This window comes from Cervus elaphus, chromosome 26, assembly GCF_910594005.1.
Source record: "Cervus elaphus chromosome 26, mCerEla1.1, whole genome shotgun sequence".
Lineage (NCBI taxonomy): Eukaryota > Metazoa > Chordata > Mammalia > Artiodactyla > Cervidae > Cervus > Cervus elaphus.
In genome coordinates this window covers 34,687,486-34,712,981 of record NC_057840.1, presented here as the reverse complement: position 1 = coordinate 34,712,981, position 25,496 = coordinate 34,687,486, and the positions used below count along the sequence as shown (strand labels likewise).

Sequence of the window (25,496 nt, the reverse complement as noted above, 5' to 3'; positions counted from 1 at the left end):
CACTGGCCCCCTGGGTGGGCATCCTAGCTCTGACACAGCTTCCGCTACCCTGAGAGGGACCTGATGTGATCTAGGACATTCCTGGATCCCGGAGCAAATGCCATCAAAGATCGACACCCATCCCAAGACCTCTTCTGTTTCTAAGGATGACTTTCTCAGCATTCTGAATTGACTCTGGGGCTCCAAGAAGTGTTTGAGGGGTCACTGCAAAGGGAAATTATGAACACAGGGGAGCTGGTCTCCACTGCCATCCCTCTGCAGCTGTGTTTTCATCTACTTTTATGTGTTGAAGTTCACCTAAGACTGCTTTAGAAGAAAGCATTCTGCTGTTTTAGAAAGACTGTGAGAATACTATTCCTAGTTTACCTCACACACATACAAACTGCCTGCTGTAGGTCACAGCTGACTGGTCTGTTTGATGCTGGAGGACAGCAGGGGACATGTCAATGAGGGGAGGGGAGGCGGCTGCTACTGCAGTTGGCATCTTGGTTGCTCTTTGCCCAACAATATGGTTCCAATATAAGTAACTGAAAAGGCGGTCACCTACTGTGTTTCTATGTTGACAGTGACCATCATTTCAGGCACATACTCTTTCCGAACAAGGTTAGTCTCTCTTATTGCAATCTCGCCTGCTTTGATCAGGGGCCTGGCACCAACCCGAAGCCATTTACCTGATAGAAAATCATGTGAACAGTTGAAAACAGCAGTTCCTGGTTGAATCCAAGAAAGGGGAATCTCTTCCGGCTTGGGTGAGCCCAAGACCACAATGTCAGCCTCCTGCAGCTAGAAAGAGAAAGAGAAATACCACACATGTTTTTAACTGTAGCATAAAGATGTGATGATCAGCATCAAATGCCTTCCGTGTAACAGATGACAATCGCAATTCCCGAGGTCAGCTCCTCATTGATATACTGACAGAATCACTTTACTAACGAACGAACTAGGTGCAAACTGAACGTGATTATCATACCCTAGAAAGGAAGCTTTAAAAATTTCTTCCAGGTAGTCACTCCAGCATATAAACTGCATGCTGAGTCGCTTAAGTCGTGTTCGACTCTTCGCGACCCCATGGACTGTAGCCCACCAGGCTTCTCGGTCCATGGGATTCTCCAGGCATGAATACTGGAGTAGGCTGCCATTCATTTCTCTGGAGGATCTTGCCGACCCAGGGATCAAACCTGTGTCTCCTGCATTGCAAATGGATTCTTTCACCACTCAGCCATGGGGGAAGCCCCAGCATAAATACTGTGTGTATTTTCAGCACTGACACATTTTCACCACTAACTGGAATACTGAGAAAAAGGCTGAGGCCAAGGAAACTGCACTGCTGGCAGGAGGAGATGGTACTCTGAGCAGGGTAACACACGCAGCACCCTGACTTAGAAGGAAGCTAGAGCTGGTCTAGAAAAAAAAAATCTCATTTTCCTTGAGGTCCTGGTTATAGTGTCTTGTCAAACTGCTTCGCTTTGTTTTGTTTTCTTAAAGAAAAAGGTTGGAATGTAACCCCTTCTACAAAAGACATGTCTGCCCTGTTTGTATGTTGATAACATAGCGCTGGAGGAACATGTCTGGGAGGACAGTTCTGAAGAAGGGTCAAACATTAGCTCTGCGTCAACAAAAGAATGACCACCTATCCCAGTAGCAAGTAAGCACCCGATGACTACAAACTGCATCCATATGTGGAGGGACTGAGCTGAAGAAGGAAACCCAGACCCGTGGGGAAAATGGTGACAGTTATGCATGTCAGCTCATAAATACATGAGGTGAGGGTCATTATGCCCATTTAACTGACAAGTAAACTGAGACTGAGGAGTGCCAAGAATCTCAGTGGAATATCCCATCTTCCCAGTGGACTCAGCCTTGGAATATTCAATACTGCTGAGGCAGAAAGAGGGAGGCTGACTGCCCTCCACTTTCCAGGACTGACAACCCTTCCATCATTGCTTTTGCCAGACTTCAATGCCCTGCAACTGACGGCAGACTCTTCAGAATCAAACGGACAGGAACGGACGACAAAACATAAAAACACCCCCACTGCCGCTACCCTCACACATCCATCCAAAGGCCCAGGAAGTGAGCCGGCTGTAGGGGTCCTCATCCACTTTCAGCCTGGACACGCGGATTGCTGAAAGGTACAGGCAGGACCAGACCAGTGTCACAGCGCTTCAGTGCCCAAACAACATTACAGACTCAGCTAAGGACTCTAACACTGGGCAAGAGGCTGCATCTGCTAGAGTCTTAGGAATCTTGCAAACAAAAAAGCCAAGCTCTAGAGCAGCTCTGAGCTCCTTGATAAAGCAGCAGGGTGAAAATTTAAATGCACATCTTGTCAGGAGCCAACAAAGCCAATCCTTACAAATTAACATCCCAGAAACACTCGTCAATCCGATCATGCAAATCGTGCTCATGCTTAGTCGCTCAGCTCTGTCTGACTCTTTGTGACCCCGTTGACTGTAGCCCGCCAGACTCCTCTGTCCATGGGATTTTTCTGGCAAGAATACGGGAGAGGGTTGCCATTTCTTTCTCCAGGGGATCTTCCTGACCCAGGAGTCGAACCCACATCTCCTGTCTCCTGCATTGTAGGCAGATTCTTTACCCACTGAGCCATCGGGGAAGCCCGATTATGCAAATAGGGCAAAGCAATTGACTGAGTACCACTAAGGAGCCCAACTGCTTTTCAGCTTTTAAGGTGCTCACTGTTCATCAGCATTATCCTTTATTAAGGCACAGGAATGAGTCGGTATTAATCACATTCAAAAAGAGGTCCCTACTGGAAAAACCACAACAGTGTGAACACAAATTAAGAGGTCCCATCACTTCATGGGAAATAGATGGGGAAACAGTAGAAACAGTGTCAGACTTTATTTTTTTGGGCTCCAAAATCACTGCAGATGGTGATTGCAGCCATGAAATTAAAAGACACTCACTCCTTGGAAGGAAAGTTATGACCAACCTAGATAGCATATTAAAAAGCAGAGACATTACTTTGCCAACAAAGGTCTGTCTAGTCAAGGCTATGGTTTTTCCAGTGGTCATGTATGGATGTGAGAGTTGGACTGTGAAGAAAGCTGACCACCGAAGAATTAATGCTTTTGAACTGTGGTGTTGGAGAAGACTCTTGAGAGTCCCTTGGACTGCAAAGAGAGACAACCAGTCCATCCTAAAGGATGTCAGTCCTGGGTGTTCATTGGACGGACTGATGCTGAAGCTGAAACTCCAATACTTTGGCCACCTCATGTGAAGAGTTGACTCACGAGAAAAGACCCCGATGCTGCGAGGGATTGGGGGCAGGAGGAGAAGGGGATGACAGAGGATGAGATGGCTGGATGGCATCACTGACTCGATGGACATGGTTTGAGTAAACTCCGGGAGTTGGTGATGGATAGGGAGGCTTGGCGTGCTGTGGTTCATGGGGTTGCCAAGAGTTGGGACACGACTGAGCGACTGAACTGAACTGATTGACTGACAGTCAATATTACCAGCAAGGAGATCAAATCCATCAATCCTAAAAGAAATCAGTCCTGAATATTCATTGGAAGGACTGATGCTGAAGCTCCAATACTTTAGCTACCTGATGCGAAGAACTAACTCATTAGAAAAGACCTTGACGCTGGGAAAGATTGAAGGCAGGAGGAGAAGGAAACGACAGAGGATGAGATGGTTAGGTGGCATCACCGATGCGATGGACATGAGTTTGAGCAAGCTCCTGGAGCTGGTGATGGACAGGGAAACCTGGCATGCTACAGTGCATGGAGTCGCAAAGAGTCAGACATGACTGAGCCACTGAACTGGACTGAGTGCGTTATGGTCACATGGGTTCTCAACAGATAGAGCTGAAAAGCGGCTAGACTTGTAGGTGCTTTTATTTTTAGGGGAAAAATGTGTCCTTAAGGAAAGAGGATTTTAAATGTCTGATAAGAAAACATGTAGGATCCCTAGGTGGCGCTAGTGGTACAGAATCTGCTTGCCAATGCAGGAGATACAAGAGACGCAGGTTTGATCCCTGGATCAGGAAGGTCCCCTGGAGTAGGAAATGGCAACCTGCTCCAAAATACTTGCCCGGAAAATTTCATGGACAAAGGAGCCTGGCGGGCTACAGTCCACAGGGCCGCAGAGAGTTGGACACAACTGAGCGACTAAGCAGCAACAAGAAAATATACGAGTCCCTTAACCACCGTAGACAGTCAACCACAGTAAGACTCGAGAGTAACACAAATTGTTTAACACCTGTTGTAAGTGATCAGCAGATAAGAAACGCCATTTCCACGTTCAACGGAGGCAAACACAGAACACGTTAAACTATCTACAGAAAAGGAGTTAAATATGGACAAGACTGCAATGCTCATTTTGGAAAAAGTAAGGATCACAGGTTCACTCGAGTCCCCTAAGAGCGCTTAGTTCCTACACGTGGTATCTTCAGTACAACCTGTTCTTTTCATTACCTATAAATCTCAGAAATCTCATTCCGACCCCTTAAATGCGTACCTAGACTCAGCTCGAAAGCGGGCTGTGCGAATAAGCAACTGGAAGACAATCAATCCCCAGAGAAAAGACAAAAATCTCCTCCTACAGTCATGATTGCAATGGAGATGCTAATTCTTTCTGGAAAGGAAAAGTGCTAGATGCTTACATCAATAAATAAGCCATGGAGGCCCAGGCAAGGTTTTTTTTTTTTAATGAGCTACAATTCAAGGAGAATTATCATCTAACTGGCTGTTTCTACTTTCTTCCTCCCTAATGGGAAGGACCTTGGCCAAAGCCTGGCTTGAAACTTTACTCATAACAAAATATTGCCTTCTCTGCTGAGGCCTGAGTGGAAGCAGCTTAGAGTGTACCGCCCACTCCCCAGGCGGAAGACCAAATGTTAAAACAATCGCCAGACACAGATATGCAGGCATTTAGTGTGGAGCATGTGGGAATGCTAAAGGGTTTAGATACCATGAAAACTATTTTTCTTGAAGTTTTTCTTTTTGGGGGGTGGGAGTAGGGGTGAGAAGTCTTAGAATATGGAGCGGGAGATAGAGGACGGATAGGAGAGAGAGGACTCGCAATGTTATAAGGAACACCATAGTTTCGTACTTAGCAAAGGAAATGCATTTTTAAAATGGAAACTACAAGAAAGACAGCCTCACATTCCTGGCCAGCAGACAGGAATTTATCTTCTGCTATCAACGATTTTGAAAGGGCATATATGAACCTCAGGTATGGGGTTTGTATGCATACAGAAAGCTGGGATAGGTTTTAAAAGAAGAATCATGATTGAACTACCTGAGACCTAACAAACCTGCTTCTACATCCTGCAAATGTTATAGACAGAGTTCTGTAAACAAATCAAAATGAAGAACATCACTTCTGAAAAAATCAGCTGGGGCTTTCTCCAGCCAATGACATGCTCCTGAATTTACACTGATGGAGAGAATGAAAGAGACCCAGGATTTCAGTGAACGTATTCATTCACCTGTCATCTCCACTTGGGGCAGACACTGAGGCTGCTGAGGATCAGAAAATAAAGATCCCGGACTACAAGATTTGAGAGTTGGGGTCTTCCCGATGAAGAGGCAGGACAAACCACTGAACTATGGAAAAGAAACACTCTATTTCTACGTATTTTGCCCATACAGTTGGTAAAATACTTAAAAAAAACCGGCTGATGTGTAACATCCGGCAGTCCCCTTGCAATGGCCCGGCAGCTGTCACAGTTAAGCATAGGGTGGGGTCCCCAGGGAAGGAGGGGTCCCCAGGGAGGGAGGGTGGGCGGTGACTGGCCCTTGTTCTTTCACTTTCAATGAGCTGGGACACTCTGCGGTTAGTGCGAGCCGGTTGAGAGGCTTTAGAGAGCACATGTTCTGCACAAGAGTCTTCACAGTGCTCTGTGATGACAGAGGGTGTCTGTGAAGTCTCATGGGGCCTGGAGGCCCTGTGGCTGTCTCATGGCAAAGTCCTAACGAGACTGAGGTGTTTTTCTTTTTTATGAAAAGTCACTTTCTTTCAATAAAGGCCGAGTTCCTGGATTTGCTGGCCTTTTCTTGATAACAGATAAGCAGCTGTCAGACTGGGCTTCCCGGGCTGCCCTTGCTCCATCAGCTGTGTTTTAGGATGACAACACTGGAGGCTGGATTGAGAAGAGTTGGGGGAGCTGAGAGGGAAAGCATGGGACAAGCAGCAGGCAGAGGACACCTCTGTAGGAAACAGGATGCCTAGAACCGAGAAAGGAAAGGAGGATGGGGACGCAGGGTGGGATTTGCCAGCAGAGATATAGCTAAATGCTGAGGCTTGGATAAGATCTCCGAGGGAAACAGGTAGAACGGGAAGAAAAAGGTGTCTAAGGCATCCCTCAGAACTCATCTTAAATGACAAGGGAAGAGGAAGAAATGACATGACTCTGGCCGGGAAGAGGAAGAAATGACATGACTCTGGCCACGACTGGTCTTCCTGACCCAGGAGTCAGGGGAGGAGGACTGGGTTGTCTCAAGCAGCCTAAGGGGAAAGGGTGTTGTCGACCAGTTCCAAATGATGCCCAATGGCTAAACAAGCTAAAAGCAATTAGCAACCCTTCAGTGACTTTATTATAGAAGTGAGCATAAGCAACCATGCCTGGGCAAAATCTGCCCTTTGAGTCCAGTGTGTTCCGTCCCTATGGAGATGTCACTGAGCCCAGTGAGCAGCTGTGTGCTTGCAGGCTCAATCCTGATCAACCCTTTGCAACCCCATGGACTGTAGCCTGCCAGGCTCCTTTATCTATGGGATTTCCCTGGCAAGAACACTGGAGTGGGTTGCCATTTCCGCCTCCAGGGGATCTTCCCGACCCTGGGGTCAAACCGCAAAGGGTTAATAAATAACCTTCCTTTTTCTCAAAAATGCATTCTTACCTTATCATTTAACATACTTACTGCTCAACATATGAGAAGAGAGTATCAAAGACAGTCAGTTGTGTCCCAAATGATAGAAAAGACAGTTAATTCCTCTTCAAGTTTACTTGATTCTCACATAAATTATGATGGATGATAAAAGGAAAACGCAACCTCAAATCCAGCAGTGGACATACTTTGAAGGATTCATCCAGAAAAATTCCCTTTCTCACACCCTAGGAAGAAATAAAACTAAAAAGTAAGGCTGAGAAAGAGTGTGTGCTCACACCTGTGTGTATGTATTTGTGATGAAAGATGAGCTAATATGATAGAGACACAGAAGCATGTAGCACAAATATGTGTAAGAGATCAAGTTTTGGTTCCCAGATCCACAGGAAGTGAGCCTCGATTCAGAGGCAGAAGAGCCAGGTGATCTATGCTTATCCTGTGTTGTTAATGCAAACATGCATTAACAGTGGGTAATTCAGCATTGCATTTCCTGCCACACTTGTGCTTTCTGATTCTGAACCCTGGGATGCACATTAACAGATTCATGCATGCCACCTCCCTGGAGTAACTCTCTGCTCAGCTGCCTCCTCTGAGAAGTGAAGAAGGGAAGAGCCAGCAGGGAGGGGGTTTCAAGACCCGGATTCAAGTCCAGGCTGTGCTCTTGTCATCGATGACCAGGGTCAAGGCACTGCACATAACACCTTATTTTCAGGGTGTAACGCTAATAAAAAAATACATGAAAAGGCTTTGAAAAATGAAATCTGTACACAAATGTAAGGTGTTCTATCCTTATAGACTAACTGCGTGCGTGCGTGCTAAGTCGTCTCAGTTGTGTCCTACTCTTTGCGACTCTACAGACTGTGGCCCTCGGGGCTCCTCTGTCCATGGGATTCTCCAGGCAAGAATACTGAAGTGGGTTGCCATGTCCTCCTCCAGGGGATCTTCCCAACCCAGGGATCGAACCCAAGTCTCTTAAATCTCCTGCATTGGCAGGTGGGTTCTTTACCACTAGTGCCACTTGGGAAGACTCATAGACTATGCAGAGGCCTCCCCATTGGAGTATTCTAATTCTACACCCTTAGGAAGCATTTCCACTGGAAGAGTTAAACATGGAGCCAGGCTCTGCTGATGGTGTGGACAGGCAAGCAAGGACGATCCACAGGTGGACAGGAGGTGAAGCCACTGGCCTGTTCCCTGCAGAGACACAGCCTGGAGCCCTTGTCCTTTTGTGCAATACACGCCTTGAACCATCTGAGACTTTACACGCCCCCTCCGGATCTCATGCCAAGTTTCAATAGATTCTCTCACTGATCCTTTTCTCAACATTGCTAAATATAAATGGCCTGATTTGGGGGCTTTTCAAAAGTTCTATTCACCTTCTTCTCTGGTGTTAATAAGTAACACAATGATCAGGCAGAAGCAAGAGTGAGAAGAAAGGGAGCTGACATCCAAAGGTGTTTTTCAACCCATTAATAGTGGAAACAGAGAAATTCAGGGGCCTACATTATCCAGGTCACTTCATCACACGTTACTCAATAGCCTCAGTATTTACTTGGCACAAGATCTGGGGCGCCCTGGGGTCAGTGGTGTCTCCTCCACTCACCCATTACACAGGGCAAGGGTCAGGGGAGGGACTCACATCAATGAGGCTGGACTGCGAATCCACACAACTGCCCAGGGTGGTCCCCACCCTGCCCTCTTGGAAGGGTGGACACATCCCCCCTGGAGAGTGAGCCTGCAGGGGTGGTGACAAGCTCAAAGCTCATGCAAGAAATGGCTCCTTTTTCTTAGGAAGGTGTCTGTGGGATTAGTAAGAGTGGGGATAAAAAAATGGTGGACTCAACCCAAGTCAAATGTCTTGGACCTTGGTCCCTCTGATGTTCCCCAGCCCACGGTGTTGGATACTTTGGGGTTTCAAAGATTATTAGACATTAGGAAATTTCTCTGGTGGTCCAGTGGTTAAGACTCTATACTTCCAAAGCAGAGGGCACACAGGTCTGATTGCTGGTTGGGGAATGAAGTTCCCTTATGCTGTGGGGTATTTAAATAAATATTAAACATGGAAGGTCCTTTTAAAGATTGGGTTTTGTGACTATCTGGAATAAGAGCTGACATGAGATAATGGCTAAAAATGCTGGTTGTACTGCCACCGCTAATGTTTTAAAATTATATATACTTGCTCAGTCTCTTTACTTCTCTGAGCCTCAGTTTCCTATCTGTGGTATGGGAAGAGTGGGAGTCCAGCCTAATAGGATGGCTGCAGAATCAACAAGGCAACATGAGTGAATGACAATCCTGGTTCACTGTAACCCCTAACTCAAAGGTTATTCGATGTCCTTACTGCCATTACCATATGTTACTGGTTTAAAGTGCTGGAAGAAAAAAAGATCTGTCAACTGAGAATTCTATATCCAGCAAACCTGAACTTCAAAAAAAAAGAAAAAAAAAGAGGGGGACTTCCCTGGTGATCCAGTGGTTACAATTCCACTACAGGGAGCAGGGGTTCCAGAAAGATTCCCACATGCCATGAAGCGTAGCCAAAAAAAGGGAAAAAAAGGGAATTTGCATGTTAAACATTTGCATATTAAAAAAGTAGGAGTTCATTGCCATTACACCTGCTCTACAAGAAGTGGAGAGACACTAGTTAGTTAACTCCAAGCCGTGTGAGGAAATACAGATTTCCAGAAAAGCCAGTATTTTTGTATTTTTGGTTTGTAACTACAGTTGTAATTTCCTACCTGATTTAAGACAAATGCATTAAAAGTCGTATTAAAAAAAAAGTATAGAAAAAAGAAAAAGCACTCATGTAAATGGCTAATCTAGTCCAGTTTAAAAGCTAACGTTTCCCCATCAATCTTGGGGAAAAGAGTATTTTTTCAAGCTCTCCTATGTATAATACGCATATATTTAGAATTTCCCAATTCACTTTTTAAAGCCTTTTGTAAGGCATGCAATGTACTGAATTTAAAGTGGAAAATGACTCTGAAAAATTAACTTTTGCTCAAAAAGCTTGGCCTACTTTGATCCTTCAAGTGTGAAAGACCTATATTTTCCCCTTTACTGTTAGGGCTAGTTTTGACAATCTGCTCAGAAGGAGAAACAAGATACTCTGAGAAAAACAAAATAAAACGGCTCTCTTCTTTCTGGGTTATTTCTTATACACACAGCTGGGACTGACCCGATTCATTGCAGCTGGAGGCCGTTTTGCCATCCTCCTCCAGCTGTGTCAGAAGAGGCTTTTCAGCCAGAGGAGCGTATGGGGGGTGTGTGTGTGTGTGTGTGTGCGTGCACGTGCCTGTGTGTGTGTGCATGTGCGTGTGTGTGTGTGTGTGTGGATGGTGGAGAGCACAGCCCTGAGGTGCCAGCCAGCCTCCCTATCCTGGAGAGAGGAACCACTCCGTCTCACAAATACTCCATACAGAACATTTCCTTCTAGCATCAGGGTGAACTCCCCGGGGTGAGAAAGAAGGCATCTCTAAATGTAGGTCAATTCTCACAGGGCAGATGGCTGTCCCCTCCTACATCGGGGTGTCATTTCACTCCAGGGTCCTGAGGAGCTGAGTAAAAGGCCTACGTCTGGGTGTAGGAAGGAGGGCAATTCCTTAGCTCAAACCAAAAATGTCATACCCAATGCTTTAGCTCACCAACAGCTGATGCTCTACAGAGTGCGGATAATCTGGACCAATGCCCAGACATTCCTCTCCTCCCACCATGTAAATGCAGAATGCATCTCAAAACCCAAGAGTGATGCTCCAGAATGAAGCAGAAAACTTATTCTTAATTGTCAATGATACACTCAGAAAGGCATAAACTATAGCTTCCAAATACAGAAGCCCACTCTGTTTTGTGTAGTGCTCTAAAAAGGCAAATCTCAATCCCTCACGTTCTGGGTCCACAAAAGTTTTATATGTAATCAGTATGCAAAGCAAGGAGATCAAACCAGTCCATCTTAAAGGAAGTCAACCCTGAATATTCACTGGAACGACTGATGCTGAAACTGAACTTCCAATACTTTGGCCACCTGATGTGCAGAGCTGACTCACTGGAAAAGACCCTGAGGCTGGGAAAGATGGAGGGCGAGAGAAGAAGGGGGCAACAGAGGATGAGATGATTGGATGGCATCACTGATTCAACTGACATGAGTTTGAGAAAACTCTAGGAGACAGTGAAGGATAGGGAAGCCTGGCATGCTGCAGTCCAAGGGGTTGCAGAGTCAGACATAACTGAGCGACTGAACAACAACGGTATTCAGACTATCCTTAGATTGTCGGGTTGTTGATAGAGATGAAATCCATCTCTATTTAACTAACTAGATGTAAGTATCCCTCAAAATCGCAGGAAGGAATACTATTCCTAGAAAGAGTGATCAGTAAACCAGGAATTCCCAGGAGACGCGACCTGATGTGAAGTGGCTGCTGAGAGGACACAGGCATCAGGGAAGGAAGAGGTCCATAGCCACGGAGTTGAGGACCAGATGGTGGGCCTGGACTGGCCAAAGCTGGACACACTCTCTCAGGGACACTGTCTCTTAGTTTTGTTTTTGATTTGGTTTCCTCGGCCTCCATGTATTGTTGGGAGACCTCACAGACAGACGGACTCTCCTTATACCCAGCCATACATTGGAAGCATGTGTGCCAGGCTTCAAATAAGGAACCCTGGGTCCTACATTTTTATTACCTCCTTACAAGTGATTGACCCACTGGCCTTTCCATTTCCACGTCAAGGATCAACTGCACATCTGTAGGGTGAAACTTGCCAGTGACCTTCCTGACTCACCATCCGCCGCAGCCAAGCTATTACTGGGGATGTTAACAGGTGCCAAGTCCTGTGCTAAGCAAACCGGCGGGATCACTGAATCCTCACAGCAGCCCCGAGATGCAGGGAGTATTAAGATCCCTGTTCTACACATGAGGAGACAGGCTCAGAGAAGTTAAACAACAATGAAGGCTTCAATCCACAGCTGTTTGCACCAAAACTTGTTATACTCTTTCCCAAGAACACAAATGTTATCCCAAGCGTTCCTACTGGTTGCAGCAGGTCATGACTGCTTCGAGGTCATCCCAAATTTGGAAGGCTACATGTAGATTTGGAGGTGCTATACAGGGCTCCAGTGTAAGTCACCACCTTATCCCTAAAACCCTCATCCCTCTGGTTTTCAAAATCCCCCACCAGATGCCCAACAGGGCGTCCTGTCCCATGTCAGGGATAAACAGGCAGGAAAGAAACGCTTTTCAAAGAAAACATCATGTGACCTCACAGCCATAATCCTTTGCTTGTTCTTTTCTCCCTCTGATACTTGTCACTGTTCATAATGATAAGTTAAATGGGCCATTTTTAAATGTACGTACAATGCACTATAATCTTAAAATACATTGTTGATGGCATTAAAAAACAAACACCAATCTACTGTTAAACATATACTTTCAGTGTTTTTCAGTGAAGGCTTTCAAGGTGTGCGATAAGGGTGGACACAGCCTGTCCCATTCAGGTCTCCCAGGACACTAATCTGTGTCTGGATATTCTTTGCACCATTATCAGTTATTATCACCACAGTCTGCAGAGGGCCCGATGACCCTCTGAATCCAGGCCTGGCAATGGCCTGTGCTTTAGAAATAAAATATAGGAATGAATGAAATGAAATCAAAGTCACTCAGCTGTGTCTGACTCTTTGCTACCCCATGGACTGTAGTCTGCCAGGCTCCTCTGTCCATGGAATCCTCCAGGCCAGAATACTGGAGTGGGTGGCCATTTCCTTTCCCAGGGGATCCTCCCAACCTAGGGATGGAACCCAGGTCTCCCCTCACTGTAGGTGGATTCTTTACAATCTGAGCCACCAAGGGAGTCCAAAATATGGGATTAGTGAAAAGTCAGATGTCAGGCAAAAGCATGGAGGTATACCAGCGGGAGGTAAGTGACAAGTGCAGTGCTAGCTGCTAGCACAAAGAAAGGAAAGAAACAGCCTTTATTCCGTGGTGGGAGGGGAGCCTGCTATGTGTAAGTGGACCATGTAGAGGGGGACAAATAAAGTTTAAGGACAATTATGGGAAAGCTCAGCAGTGGTCACAGGATTGGAAAAGGTCAGTTTTCATTCCAATCCCAAAGAAGGGCAAAGAGGGTTCAAACTACCATACAGCATCTCAGATGCCAGCAAGGTCTCAAAATCCTTCAAGCTAGGCTTCAGCAGTACATGAACCAAGAACTTCTAGATGTAGAAGCTGGATTTAGAAAAGTCAGAGGAAGCTTTGGCAGAGATCAGATTGCCAACGTCCACTGGATCACAGAAAAAGCAAGAGAAAGCCAGAAAACCCTCTATTTCTGCTTCACTGACTACGCTAAAGCCTTTGACTGTGTGGATCACAACAAACTATGCAAAATTCTTCAAAAGAATACCAGACCACTTACCTGCCTCCTAAGAAACCTGTATGCAGGTCAAAAAGCAACTGTTAGAACCAGACATGGAACAATGGACTGGTTCAAAATTGGGAACAGAGTACATCGAGGCGTATATTGTCACCTGGCTTAAATATTTAACTTCTATGCACAGTACATCATGTGAAATGCTGGGCTGGATGAACCACAAGCTGGAATCAAGACAGCCAGGAGAAATAACAATCTCAGATATGTAGATGATACCACCCTAACGGTAGAAAGTGAAGAGGAACTAAAGAGCCTCTTGATGAGGAGAGTGAAAAAGCTAGCTGAGAACTCAATGTTCAAAAAACTAAGATCATGGCATCCAGTCACATCATTTCATGGCATATAGAAAGGGAAAAAGTGGAAACAATGGCAGAGTTTATTTTCTTGGCTCCAAAGGCACTGTGGATGGTTAACTGCAGCCACGAAAACAAAAGACGCTTGCTCCTTGGAATAAAAGCTATTCTTAGACTTAGACTGAGTATTAAACTTAGACTGAGTATTAAAAAGCAGAGACATTACTTTGTCGACAAAGGTCTGTATAGTTAAAGTTATGGTTTTTCCAGTAGTCATGTACGTGACAGTTGAACCATAAAGAAGGTTGAGCGCTGAAGAATGCATGCTGTTGAACTGTGGCGTTGGAGAGTCCCTTGGACTGCAAGGAGATCAAACCAGTCAGTCCTAAAGGAAATCAACCCTTAATATTCATTGGAAGGACTGATGCTGAAGCTGAAGCTCCAATACTTTGGCCACCTGATATGTAGAAGTGAGTCACTGGAAAAGACCCTGATGCTGGGAACGATTAAGGGCAAAAGGAGAAGAGGGTGACAGAGGATGAGACAGTTGGATGGCATCACGGACTCAGTGGATATGAGTTTGAGCAAGCTCCAGGATATAGGGAAGCCTGGCTTGCTATAGTACACGGGGTCACAAAGAGTCAGACAAGACTTATCAACTAAACAAAAACAATGAAAAGCCTGTAATCTCTCTTGCCATATTTTTGGCTATAAAGTTGAAACAATAAAAGCAATAAAAGTTGCCAGTCTCTAAGATTCACAGTGGAACTGCTGTAAGTACCAAGGACTTAAGGTAAAAAAAAAAAAAAGTCCGTGCAATGTCAGCTTTTAAAGAGAACCTCCATAGATACAGGGAAATCAGAATGTTGCCCAATTTCTAGATTCTCAAGAGAGTAAAGCCTTGCAATCATGGTTCTCAAAGTTAGAATGAGCTTTATCCAAATAGTCAAGGTGATTTATTTCCATAATAAAAAAGTACTTTGAAAGATATCTTTGTTTTTCCAAAATACAGATACAACTAGCAAAACTATCTGTGGCAGCTGTGAAAACACTGAATTGCCAATGAAGGCATTTTTCTCTTTTTTGTCACAGCTGTTCAGTTCAGGGCAAGTTTACTGTCCTCTTCCACTAAGCGTCCCAACCCAAAATTCTGGGCTTTAAAGTACAAAACACTGTCCCTGAATTTTCTTGAATAGCCTGCCACCATGTGGCGACCACTAAAAAAATCACATAGTAATTGCAAGATCATGTTCCAGGACTGTTTCCAAACAAGAAAGAACAAGGTATAACAGATCCACTTGCCATTCAAACATTACAAACCCCAGTCCATTTGCCTTGGTCCCCAGGGCAGGACTACAATTTGCTAGTCTCCATCCTCACGCTGCAAAGTGAGGAACATGTATTTTCAGATTTTGGTAATTTATTGTGCTTAATGCACTTTTAATGTAAAATCACTTTGCTTGACATTTGTGAAATGCATAGTCAGTTTTTGAAATTAAAAACTTTATGAAACTATTTCAAAAACTTTAAGAAACTATTTCAAACTATTTCAGTGAATTACAATTCTTTTACACCTGGATACCCTGCCCATTGCCCGGTTTAAGAAAAGGTATGACCAACACAAGCGAAGGTCCCCGAATGTCTTCTCCATCTACATCCACATGTTTGTCCCATCACGGTTTTCCTGAATTGGTTCAGTTTCTGCTCATTTCCTTATTCTTTTCCTTTATATGTATGCAGCTCTAAAAATGTATAGACAGTATTGACTTTAAATCTTATACAAATGGGGTTAGATGAAATACATCCTTCTGCAACTTGCCTTATTCCAATGAATAATTTAAAAAAATTCTTATTGGTATTTGTAGCCCTATGCTTCTTCAAAATTGCCTTGTTTTTGTCCTGTTCTCCCATGTAAGTTTTAGAATCAATTTGGCAAATTCTACACAATAATATTATGTCAGGATTTTGATTCAAATGTAGAGATTAATTTGGGAGAGAATCAGTATCAATATCTTTAAGAGAGTGAGTCTTCTAATCCATGAAATGGTATCTCTGCTTTTAACTGGGTCTTCTTAATGGCATTTATAACAATTATACCATTTCTTTCAAAAGGTCAGAAATAACTTTTGTTAAATATATTCCTAGGTACCTTATATTCTCATTGTTATCATATGTTGTATTTCTTTAAAAATTAATTTTATAACTGTGGGGGGTGGTGTTTAGAAATGCAATTAGCTTTTGCCTGTTGATCTTATATCCAAGAACCCAGATGAACTCTTAGTAATTCTGTTATCTGGGTTTTTTGTGTGTGTGTGAAGTAATTCTGATATCTTGATAAAGTCTTCTGTACTTTTTACATAAGTTTATTACTCAGGATTGATGACATTTTGTGTTTTCCTTTCCAATCATCTTTTTCTTTTCTTTTTTCATATTACTGCATTGTCTAGGAATTCCCACACAATGCCAATGAGGAGTACTGATAACAGGCACCCTTGTCTTTTCTAATTAAAAAAAGAAATGGTTCTAGGGAATTCTCTGGTGGTTCAGTTGTTAGGACTTGGTGCTTCCACTGCTGGTTTTGATCTCTGGTCAGAGAACTAAGAACTATTAATAACAAGCTGTGCAGTGCAGTCCCCCCCAAAAGTTTTTCATATTTCACTGTTAAATGATATTTTCACTCTCAGTTTTTATAGACATTTTATCTGATTAAGGAATTTCTTTAAATTCCTAGTCTAAGATGACTTTTTAGAAAAATCTCATAATGAATATTAGGATTTGTCTAATAACTTTTCTGTGTCTACTATGGTCAAAGTATAGATTTTAATCTGATAATGTAATGAATTACATTAAGACATTTTGATAGATGTTAACCCTCTTTACAATCTCATGATAACCTCAACCTGGATTTTATTTTCTATTTTGCCAGTGGTAACTTCATCTATGTTCACAGATGAAATTGGCCTGTAATTGTCCATTAGCATCTGGTCACTGTCTGCATTGGGAACTCACGAGTTACGAAATGTTCTGTCTTCTCCTATCTGTTTTTTTTTTTGACTGTGGTAGCTCATTTATAAAACTATTGTCTTTTTGTCTGCTTGTTTGACTTTTGTCTGCTAGACTGATTCAATGTCTTCATCGTTATATACTATTCAATTTTATGTGAATCCATTTATACAAGTTTTCAGATTTATCAGCATAAAGTTGCTTACCTTTTTAAAAAAATAGTTTTTGCTTCTATGTTTATGTATCCTTGTTCATTCCTAACATTGCTGGTGTTCTTTTTTCGTCTCAATCATTTTGGCTAGTGATGTGTCTATATTACTAGACTTTTCCAAGAACCAATTTTGGCTTTGCAATAGAAATCTCTGTTCTTTGCTTTCATCCTTTGAGATTTTTCTGCTGTTCTTTCTCTAATCTCTTATATTAAAACGCTTGATCTGTGCATTTCCAGTCCTCCTTTTCTCATATAAGCATTTGAAGATACGTTTTCAACATGAAAGATGCTTACCTTGCCTTGAAGCTGAGGTGTTTTCCACTGCGAGCTCATTGTCATGGACCCTTTTCTCTGGAACAGACATTGTAGGGTGGCTTCCAAAGACCCATGGGCTCCTATTACCAAGATCTTCTTTCCATCTAAGCTGACACCTACCCACCAAATGAAAATTCAGTATTATAATCCAAACATCAAAGTCTTCGTCCCATACAGCTTTTACGCAAGGGGGAAAAAAGCCTTTAAAGTAGGATTTACCAGTGGGTGTTAAGGAAGGGACAGTGTCTGGGCTCTCAGGAGCGCAGGGCCCACCATTTATCCAGGGGGCCGGGAATAGGGACGTATTCGACCCCACAGCTCTCTGGGACAAGCTGCTTTTCCACCACCAAGTTTTCAATTTCATCCACATTAAACTTAGTAAATCCCCACTTCTGTGGCTCTTCCAGCAACCAGGGAACTTGAACTTCACCTGCTCCTTGTTCTGCAGCTTGGTGCGGATGGACATTATGACCTGGCCAATGTGGACGCTGGCCATTGCACCCTGGCGCTTTCCAAAGGCACCACGCACCCCTGTCTGGAGCCTAGACTGAGGACGGCATGTCAGACATGAAAGTCCCCTGGAAAGGGCTCTCTCCAAATGGCAATCCAATCCAGTATTCTTGCCTGGAGAATCCTATGGACAGAGGAGCCCAGCGGGCTACAGTCCACGGGGTCATGAAGAGTCAGACAGGTCTGAATGACTGACACTTTTACTTCAAGGTCCCTTAGGGCAAACCATGCAGCCAACAGGCTTCATACACCACCCAAGAGGCTGCTGTTTGCAGCCACAGCAGGACCCCCCCAGCGAAAATAGCACCATCAGCTTCATTGGCTACAAAAAATAGCCTTTTAAAACTTGGCCCTCTGGGCACCAGACTTACAATGACTATAAGCTGTAATTTATTCTTTCTGTGCAAATTTTATAGTGGGGTGATGCAGAATCATCATCCTAATTATTCATATGATAGAAAGACACTATCTATTCGGGTTATCTCAGAGATTTGAGGTTAATGACTGTTGTCCTAAAGGTGTATCTTGAAAGTTAGTTTTCTAACAAAGCTTTGGTATATATTTTAAAATTTTTGTTTACTCATTCCACGTTTGGGTATAGGGGAGGGACACTGGTCTCTTTTTCACTCAAGCTAGTGCAAAGAAAAATTTAGTTTGTTAAAGTTTTATGTATTCAGTTATAAAGTCCTTAAATATAGGAAAGATTCAGCAATAATTTACTTGTTAAATGTGATAACTAAGAAATTATTCATTTCTAAGTCACTGACATAAAAGGAGAGAAAGATGGAAATTAAATACTGATACTGAAAGTGATACTATTCACTGATAAATCTTAATCTAGGTTTTTATACCTTAAACTATATCTAACAGTCATTTAAACTATATATCTAACAGTCTATATCCAACAGTCATTTAAGCCTTAAATATAAATCTTATCTAGGTCTACACATTGACAGATTTGAGGAGTTGAAATGTCTTTCACGGTGGTTATTTTGAGAGTTTCATGAGAGAGGCTGAGAAAATGTTTAACACGTAATGTGTTAATGAGTTATTTAATGTTTAACAAGGTTAATCATTTACCTTTGCCAATTTCTCTTTAAAATTATAATAGTTAATCTTCTTAGAAAAATCTGCCATAGTCATACGTTTCTGATGAGAAACAAAAAGAGCTGACGCTGAATATCACTTCGGTGTTTCAGTAAGAATCTTCCAGAAACAAATCTTTACTAAAACTCACGTGAATACCAAAAAACACAGAACAGCAACACTTCTAAAGAAGCATTATACCTGACTTTTCAAGAAGTTCAATTACAGCTCTGGCCACAGGTGAAATAAAACACTCATGGGCATCTCCTCGGACCAGCTTCCCCAGGTTGACATCCGTTAATCTGAATCCAAAAACAAGGGAACAAGTGAGTTAAAACTTGGCCCAAACTCACGCCTCTGTAAAGCACATGTAGTAATCCCAAATAACAGCCAAGTCAATATTTGATATAATGAAAAGAAGTTTATCTTTTAAAGCAGGACAAAAAAAAATTAACTATAAAATCCTCTCTGTACTCGTTTCGGCCTCCACCCTCCCTCCCAGCCCTGCAGTGTGCACCTGCATGACACATTAACCAGAGGTCCTCAAGGACAAGACTGCCTGCTCAACCGAAAAGATAATTTTTAAAAAAATTCTGACACTAGCGACGTAACTTCTTAAGAGAACAGCGTTCGTTCCAGCTCTGTAGGGGGTCATGGTGACTTGGGGGTTTCATCTGGACTATGGGGCTTCCCTGGTGGCTCAGATGGAAAGAATCTGCCTGCAGTGCAGGAGACCCGGGTTCAATCCTTGGCTCAGGAAGACCCTCTGGAGAAGGGCATGGCAACCCACTCCCAAGTATTCTTGCCTGGAGAATCCCAGGGCCAGAGGAGCCTGGTGGGCTACATCCCACGGGGTCACAAAGAGTCAGACGTGACTGAACGACTAACACTTTCACTTTCTCCTCATCGGGACTCTATCCTTAGTGAATTTTATGTAAGGTATCAGTGCGTCATTATGATGTGTTATCCTTTCTCTCGACAATGTGTATGATTATCTGACTTCTATCCATATGACTATCTGACGTCTATCTATATGACTGTATGACTATCTCTGACTTCTAACAGAGGAACAGTTCTCAAAGCTTCCTGAGAATCTGCTTGCTGGGTTATAATCCTTGATTTGGCTCAAATAAAATTCTCTTTTATTCCTTTTTTAACTTGATAGTTCACTGAATTTTTGTGGACAGATAGGCTATATTAAATAATTAAATAGAAATTAAAGAGTGGGCAAGAAAAATATAAAATAAAGAGCGGGCAGGAATAGAGGCCATCGGCTTCTTAGAGCGGCCCTTCAAGCGATACTAATGTGGTCCCTATGGGTGTTCTGATTTTGCTTGGCCAGCCCGTCTGCAGCTTGAAGCCACGCACGGCTTCACTGCACAGCTCCAGGGAGCTCATCTCAGTGGACTACGCAGAAGGGTGGCCCTGGATGTGTGCATCGCCATGGTCCTGAAGCCAAGCCCACTTTACCCTGAAGGAATTTAAATCTCCATCAATATCAAAGTCCAGAATCAATCCTAGAAATCGGGGAGTGACCTCACAAGACTTGGATTCAAGGTCTGACTGCCACTCAACATCAGTACTCATCTCCTGCAGAAATCAAGGGGAAAAAGGAGGAACCACATCCTTTCAATGTCTTGAGTCCTTTCTTGTCAAATTCAGGACAAAATAGTCCCTAACTATTTAGCTTAAACTGATGCTCTCAATACAGGTTAGTAACAAAATGAGGATACTTGGGAAAGGTGTCATACTCCTCTTTTTATGAAAGATTGAAAACTACACCTTGATACCTTGAGGTTCTGGAGGTTTCCTAACTAATTAGAGCTTCTTCTTTCTTTATGGTTTGTCTGCTACAGGATCAGAGATTTTCATGACAACTTTTCTCCCTGTTTGAGTCTGCCCTAAGTCCCAACAGAAGGCCTGAATAATGGCAGAATCTGGATGTGTCAGTGAGGTGGTGATCCATTCAATCTAGCCCCTACAAGAATAATATTATAAATCTGCTTACCACCCTGCAATGCTAAGTAGGTTCTTTTAGGTCACAGTACATAAATCTCTTGTTTCCACGGAGGAGAATGAGGTTTTCAACTTTTAGGAAACATTAGGAACTCCCTATGCGTGGGTAGTATTCCTTGTCCCTTGAAGCTTATGTCATGACATGACACACATCCAAGACCAATGTCAAGGCACCTGCTATTCACAGTTTTTCCCTTCAAACAAAACCCTGCATTATGAATGTAAGGGCTTGCTTTGTTTTTCTCTACTGGCCTGGAACTGAGGAAGAATACTCTATTGCTGGTGAAGCAGGTGTCTAGGTTTTTCTCTAATCTGGTAGAATTATCAAGGAAAAGTTATTTGAAGAGGAGAGCAGGCTAAGGACTCTGTAAGTCAGATAGGACCTTCTCAAATGAATATGACTGGTTAATTCCAAAATGGCACCCAAGCACTACAAAAGGGCAAGGGTATTTTCCCAAACATGCACTTTCTTAAGCAGAATTTAAGGCCCTCCAATTCCTGAAATATTTAAAATTATTCCTTTCAAATCTTAATTACTGACATAGTTGAAAGAGCAGAGTTTTCAAAAATTCACCGTAAAAAATCTAGCAATGAGTGGATTGTTTTCTTTTATATGTTCTTACCCATCCACATCTTTTTCTGGTTTCAAAGCATTGAGGATTTTGTTGCTAAATGAGGTCTCAGCGATCTGAAGGGCAAGGCCATGTACTCTGGTGTCTTCATTAATTTTCAGGATCTCATCTATAATCTAATGGGAAAACTATAGTCAGTTGTGCAAAAATAAGACCCAACAAAAGGCATATTATATTAAACATGAATTCATAAAAATGTATGTGTTCTAGTTTCTTCTTGTCCTTGTTGAAGACCTGGTGTAAAGCAGAAAGAAATCTATGTTCCCTTCTCACCACATTTATAAAAGCTTGGCTGAATTTTTAGTGTCTTTCTTAATCACTATTCTCTACCAGAACAGGACAAAACAAAACCAAAGTTCAACAATTAAAAAAGACACGAGATGCCACAAATGAGAGCCGTAAAAGACAATTCCCTGTCCACAATCAGATTTGAGCCCATCTGATGCTCTCTTGCCTACCTGGGAACAAGGCCAGATACAGACCCCACAAATTCCCATCTTTTGTCCATGAATAACTTAGCTGAACTGCTTGTCCCCACTGACCCATCAGAATAAAACTGCTTGTAAATCGAACTTTAGGTAAGTTTCTTTCCTTCCCTCTGCTTCTTAAACTTTGATCTGTGCTATGCTGTGTTTAGTCACTCAGTTATGTCCAACTCTTTGTGACCCCATGATTGTAGCCCATGGAGATTCTCCAGGAGAGAATACTGGACTGGGTTGCCACGCTCCCCTCCAGGGGATCTTCCCAACACAGGGATTGAACCCAGGTCTCCCACACTGTAGACACATCTTTACCATCGGAGCCCAAACATTGACCCCGCCTCAGTCTGACTGCCAGGGGCACAGTCCAGCCTCCACTTTCAGGCTGGCTTCAGGGTAAAACATTCTTTCATCTGCTATCTCATCAAGCCACCCTTTCTTTCATCACACTGGCTTCTTTCCAGCCTTCTCTCCCCCTCCCTATAAAAGACAAACCTTCTGCCTACCTCTCAAAGGTATGTAGAAGTTATGGGCAGAGTACATTTCCTTAACAGGCCCGTTCCCCACCTTGCAGTAATTCTTTTGGATTATATCACTTCTTACTGAGTCTGGATTTATTTTCTCTCTGACGCTGGCTAGAATGTGGACTCTTGAGAGTCCCTTGGACTGCAAGGAGATCAAACCAGTCAATCCTAAAGGAAATCAATGCTGAATATTCACTGGAAGGACTGATGCTGAAGCTGAAGCTCCAATACTTGAGCCACCTGATGCAAAGAGCTGACTCACTAGAAAAGACCCTGATGCTGGGAAAGATTGAGGGCAGGAGAAGGGGGGCAATAGAGGATGAGATGATTAGATGGCATCACCAACTCAATGGACATGAATTTGAGCAAGCTCCGGGAGATGGTGAAGGACAGGGAAGCCTGACGTGCTGCAGTCCCTGGGGTCACCAAAAGTCGGACACGACTGAGCAACTGAACAACACAACAATAGAATGTGGGTGTGATCTGTAGAGTTGAATGGGCCATCTTGGATATGAGGCAGCACAGCAAGATTCTGGAAACCTGAGTATCTAAGGACTTTGTGATGCCACCACACTAGCCAGGGATCCCCTACTTCTGAACTCTGGTGGTGGTGGTGGTTTAGTCGCTAAGTCGTGTCCGACTCTTGCGATCCCATGGACTGTGCCCTCCAGGCTCCTCTGTCCATGGGATTCTCCAGGCAAGAAGACTGGAGTGGGTTGCCATTTCCTTCTCCAGGGGATCTTACCAACCCAGGAATCAAACCCGGGTCTCCTGCACTGCAGGCAGATGATTTACCAACTGAGCTATGTGGGAAGCCCACTTCTGAACTTTATGCACCTACAAAAGACTTTAGTGCTATTCCCGATTATTCACAGTTTTCATCACTGCCATAGCCAGTCTGAAGAAAACCTAGCCACAGAAGGGTCAGACACCAGGATGGCCCTGGTTTAGTGTCCGAGGCCCTACTTATGGAGTGCAGCTTCTCCCAGGCTTGAGATGACACATAGGAGGGCTGACATCCCTGCTGGTGGACACAACTATAGCACATACAGTTAGCACTGAAAGAACCTATGGTGGTTTTTTTATCAGCTGCCCCAAACCGCTTAAAGATTCACACAAAGTTAGCTGGAAAAGGATCTGGAAAATGATCCCATCCTTTATTTTATCAACGCGGCAACTGCGACCCAGAGGAACCAAAGGATGGCCCAAGGTCAAACAACCCAGGTCAGGATACCACAAATCAGAACTAGTCCTCCAGACACTGACAATACCACGAGACAATGCTGTTGCTACAGCTGAAGAAACACAACCAAAGTGACCATGTCATAGCTCATGTTGTCAACAGAAACACATGGAGTGTGCTAAGTCACTTCAGTCATGTCCAACCCTTTGTGACCCCATGGACTGTAGCCCACCAGGCTCCTCTGTCCATGGGATTCTCCAGGTAAGAATACTGGAGTGGGTTGCCAATTTCTTCTTCAGGGGATCTTCCCGATCCAGGGATCGAACCCACGTCTTTTAAGTCTCCTGGATTGGCAGGTGGGTTCTTTACCACTAGTGCCACGAGGGGAGGCCTTATTGAGCAGAAACATAGGGTAAGGAGATAGAAAACAAGGTACTGGGACTTCCCTGGTGGTCCAGTGGCTAAGACTCTGAGCTCCCAATGCAGGGGGTCTGGGTTTGATCCCTGGTCAGGGAACTAGATCCCACATGCCACAAGTAAGAGTTTGTATGTCACATCTCAAGAGCCTGAATGCTGCAACTATGAAGATCTGATGTGCCACAGCTGAGACCTGGTGTAGTCAAATAAATAAATATATTAAAAACAAAACAAAACATGCTACTACTATATAGCACAGGGAACTACCTGTAATAAACCATAACGCAAAAGAATATGAAAAGGAAGATACAAGTATATATGTATAACCCAATCACTTTGCTATACACCAGAAACTAACACAACACTGTAAATTAACTCTACTTTAAAGAAAAAAGAAAGAAACATGATAAGGGTCAGATCACAGAGTATCTACACTAGTGGGAAAAGTGAATTCTTCCCTCCAGAAGTTCAGCCCCGAGAAAAGGCTTGGTCAATTCTTAGCATCTCTTGCTGAGAGGTCTACTAGGACTGAGGGGGAAGAACACAAAGTTAAGAGTCATATGTCTTGCTGTCTTACCTCATCTTCCCCGCTCTCCGCAGGCAGGCAGATGTGGGTGATGTTCAGACCAGCCTGCAAAGAGTACACAGGGCGAGTTTGTCACTGAGAGAAGATGAATGTACCACCCAAAAATTAAAATGCATTTTTGAAAATCAACAATCCTTACCTCCTCAGCCAAATTCTGGTTTACTTCTTGCATCAAGTTATCATCACCTGCCTTGGGAGAGGGGAGACAGAAGGAGAATGTATTAAAGATCAACATAAAAAGATCTTGAATAGGCACAGAACAATACAAAGACTAATTCTGTGATCATGCATTATCTAACAACAAAGACAATAAAAGGGAAATGCAGAACAAGAATCTTATTGCTCATAAAAGGGAGCTAATGGCTGGTCTTTATTAACATGACAATTTCTCAGGCTTTCAAGTTATATTTCTTTTTAAAATAAGAATCCTCACAGGGCATATACAGCCACAATCAGAATCCACTTCTAAGTGAGGAATGCCAAACAGGGGGATTTAGGTGACTTGCCCTTCAGTGAAAAGCTATCAAGTAAGCTGAATTCCAGGAGGATAGGCCCTTGGTTCACTTTTCTTTCCTCTCTTCTCACCTGCCTATCTCTGCAGGAACAGACTCCAAAGAAAGCAAGTGACTTGAGCATAGCTCTCTGGTCTTGAAATCACAGCACTGATGAGGCAGCTCTTCTGATACATTAAACGCATGCCAAGAACAATAGTGGCAGCTCAAGTGTTGGGCTGTATTAGCTTACAGGCTTGGCTCAGCTCATCACTTGCCCGCACCTGGCATCACCTGGTGTGCCAACACAGGTGGCAAATAGTGCCAACTGCAGCGGGCAACGAAGGGTCCAAAGTCAGAAGACAGATGTGGAACTTGAAGTCCTTCTGACATGCCATGGCTTCTGGCCCTTCAGACTCAAGGCAGGCTTTAGAGACTAAGTAGTAAGATCACCAAATATCGTGTCTCAGCAAGCT

General features: G+C 43.5%; 1 protein-coding gene and 1 non-coding gene across 6 annotated transcripts in view; both read right to left on the bottom strand.

Annotated features, from left to right (window-relative positions):
* MTHFD1L (methylenetetrahydrofolate dehydrogenase (NADP+ dependent) 1 like) overlaps nt 1-25,496 on the bottom strand; it is a 174,077-nt gene that overhangs the window by 142,682 nt on the left and 5,899 nt on the right. For all 5 annotated transcript variants that reach the window (XR_006337942.1, XM_043888033.1, XM_043888036.1 and 2 more), the window contains 6 exons: nt 24,669-24,719; nt 24,521-24,574; nt 21,332-21,456; nt 18,894-18,994; nt 17,076-17,212; nt 672-783 (listed from right to left, as the gene is read on the bottom strand). Coding sequence is in view for 4 of the 5 variants with exons in the window: in XM_043888033.1 (XP_043743968.1) it covers nt 672-783; nt 17,076-17,212; nt 18,894-18,994; nt 21,332-21,456; nt 24,521-24,574; nt 24,669-24,719 (580 nt within the window). In the remaining variant the exon portion in view is untranslated. The remainder of the gene's footprint in view (nt 1-671; nt 784-17,075; nt 17,213-18,893; nt 18,995-21,331; nt 21,457-24,520; nt 24,575-24,668; nt 24,720-25,496) is intronic.
* On the bottom strand, nt 17,804-17,934 carry LOC122684560. The gene has a single exon (XR_006338098.1). It is a non-coding gene; the product is annotated as a small nucleolar RNA SNORA70 (small nucleolar RNA).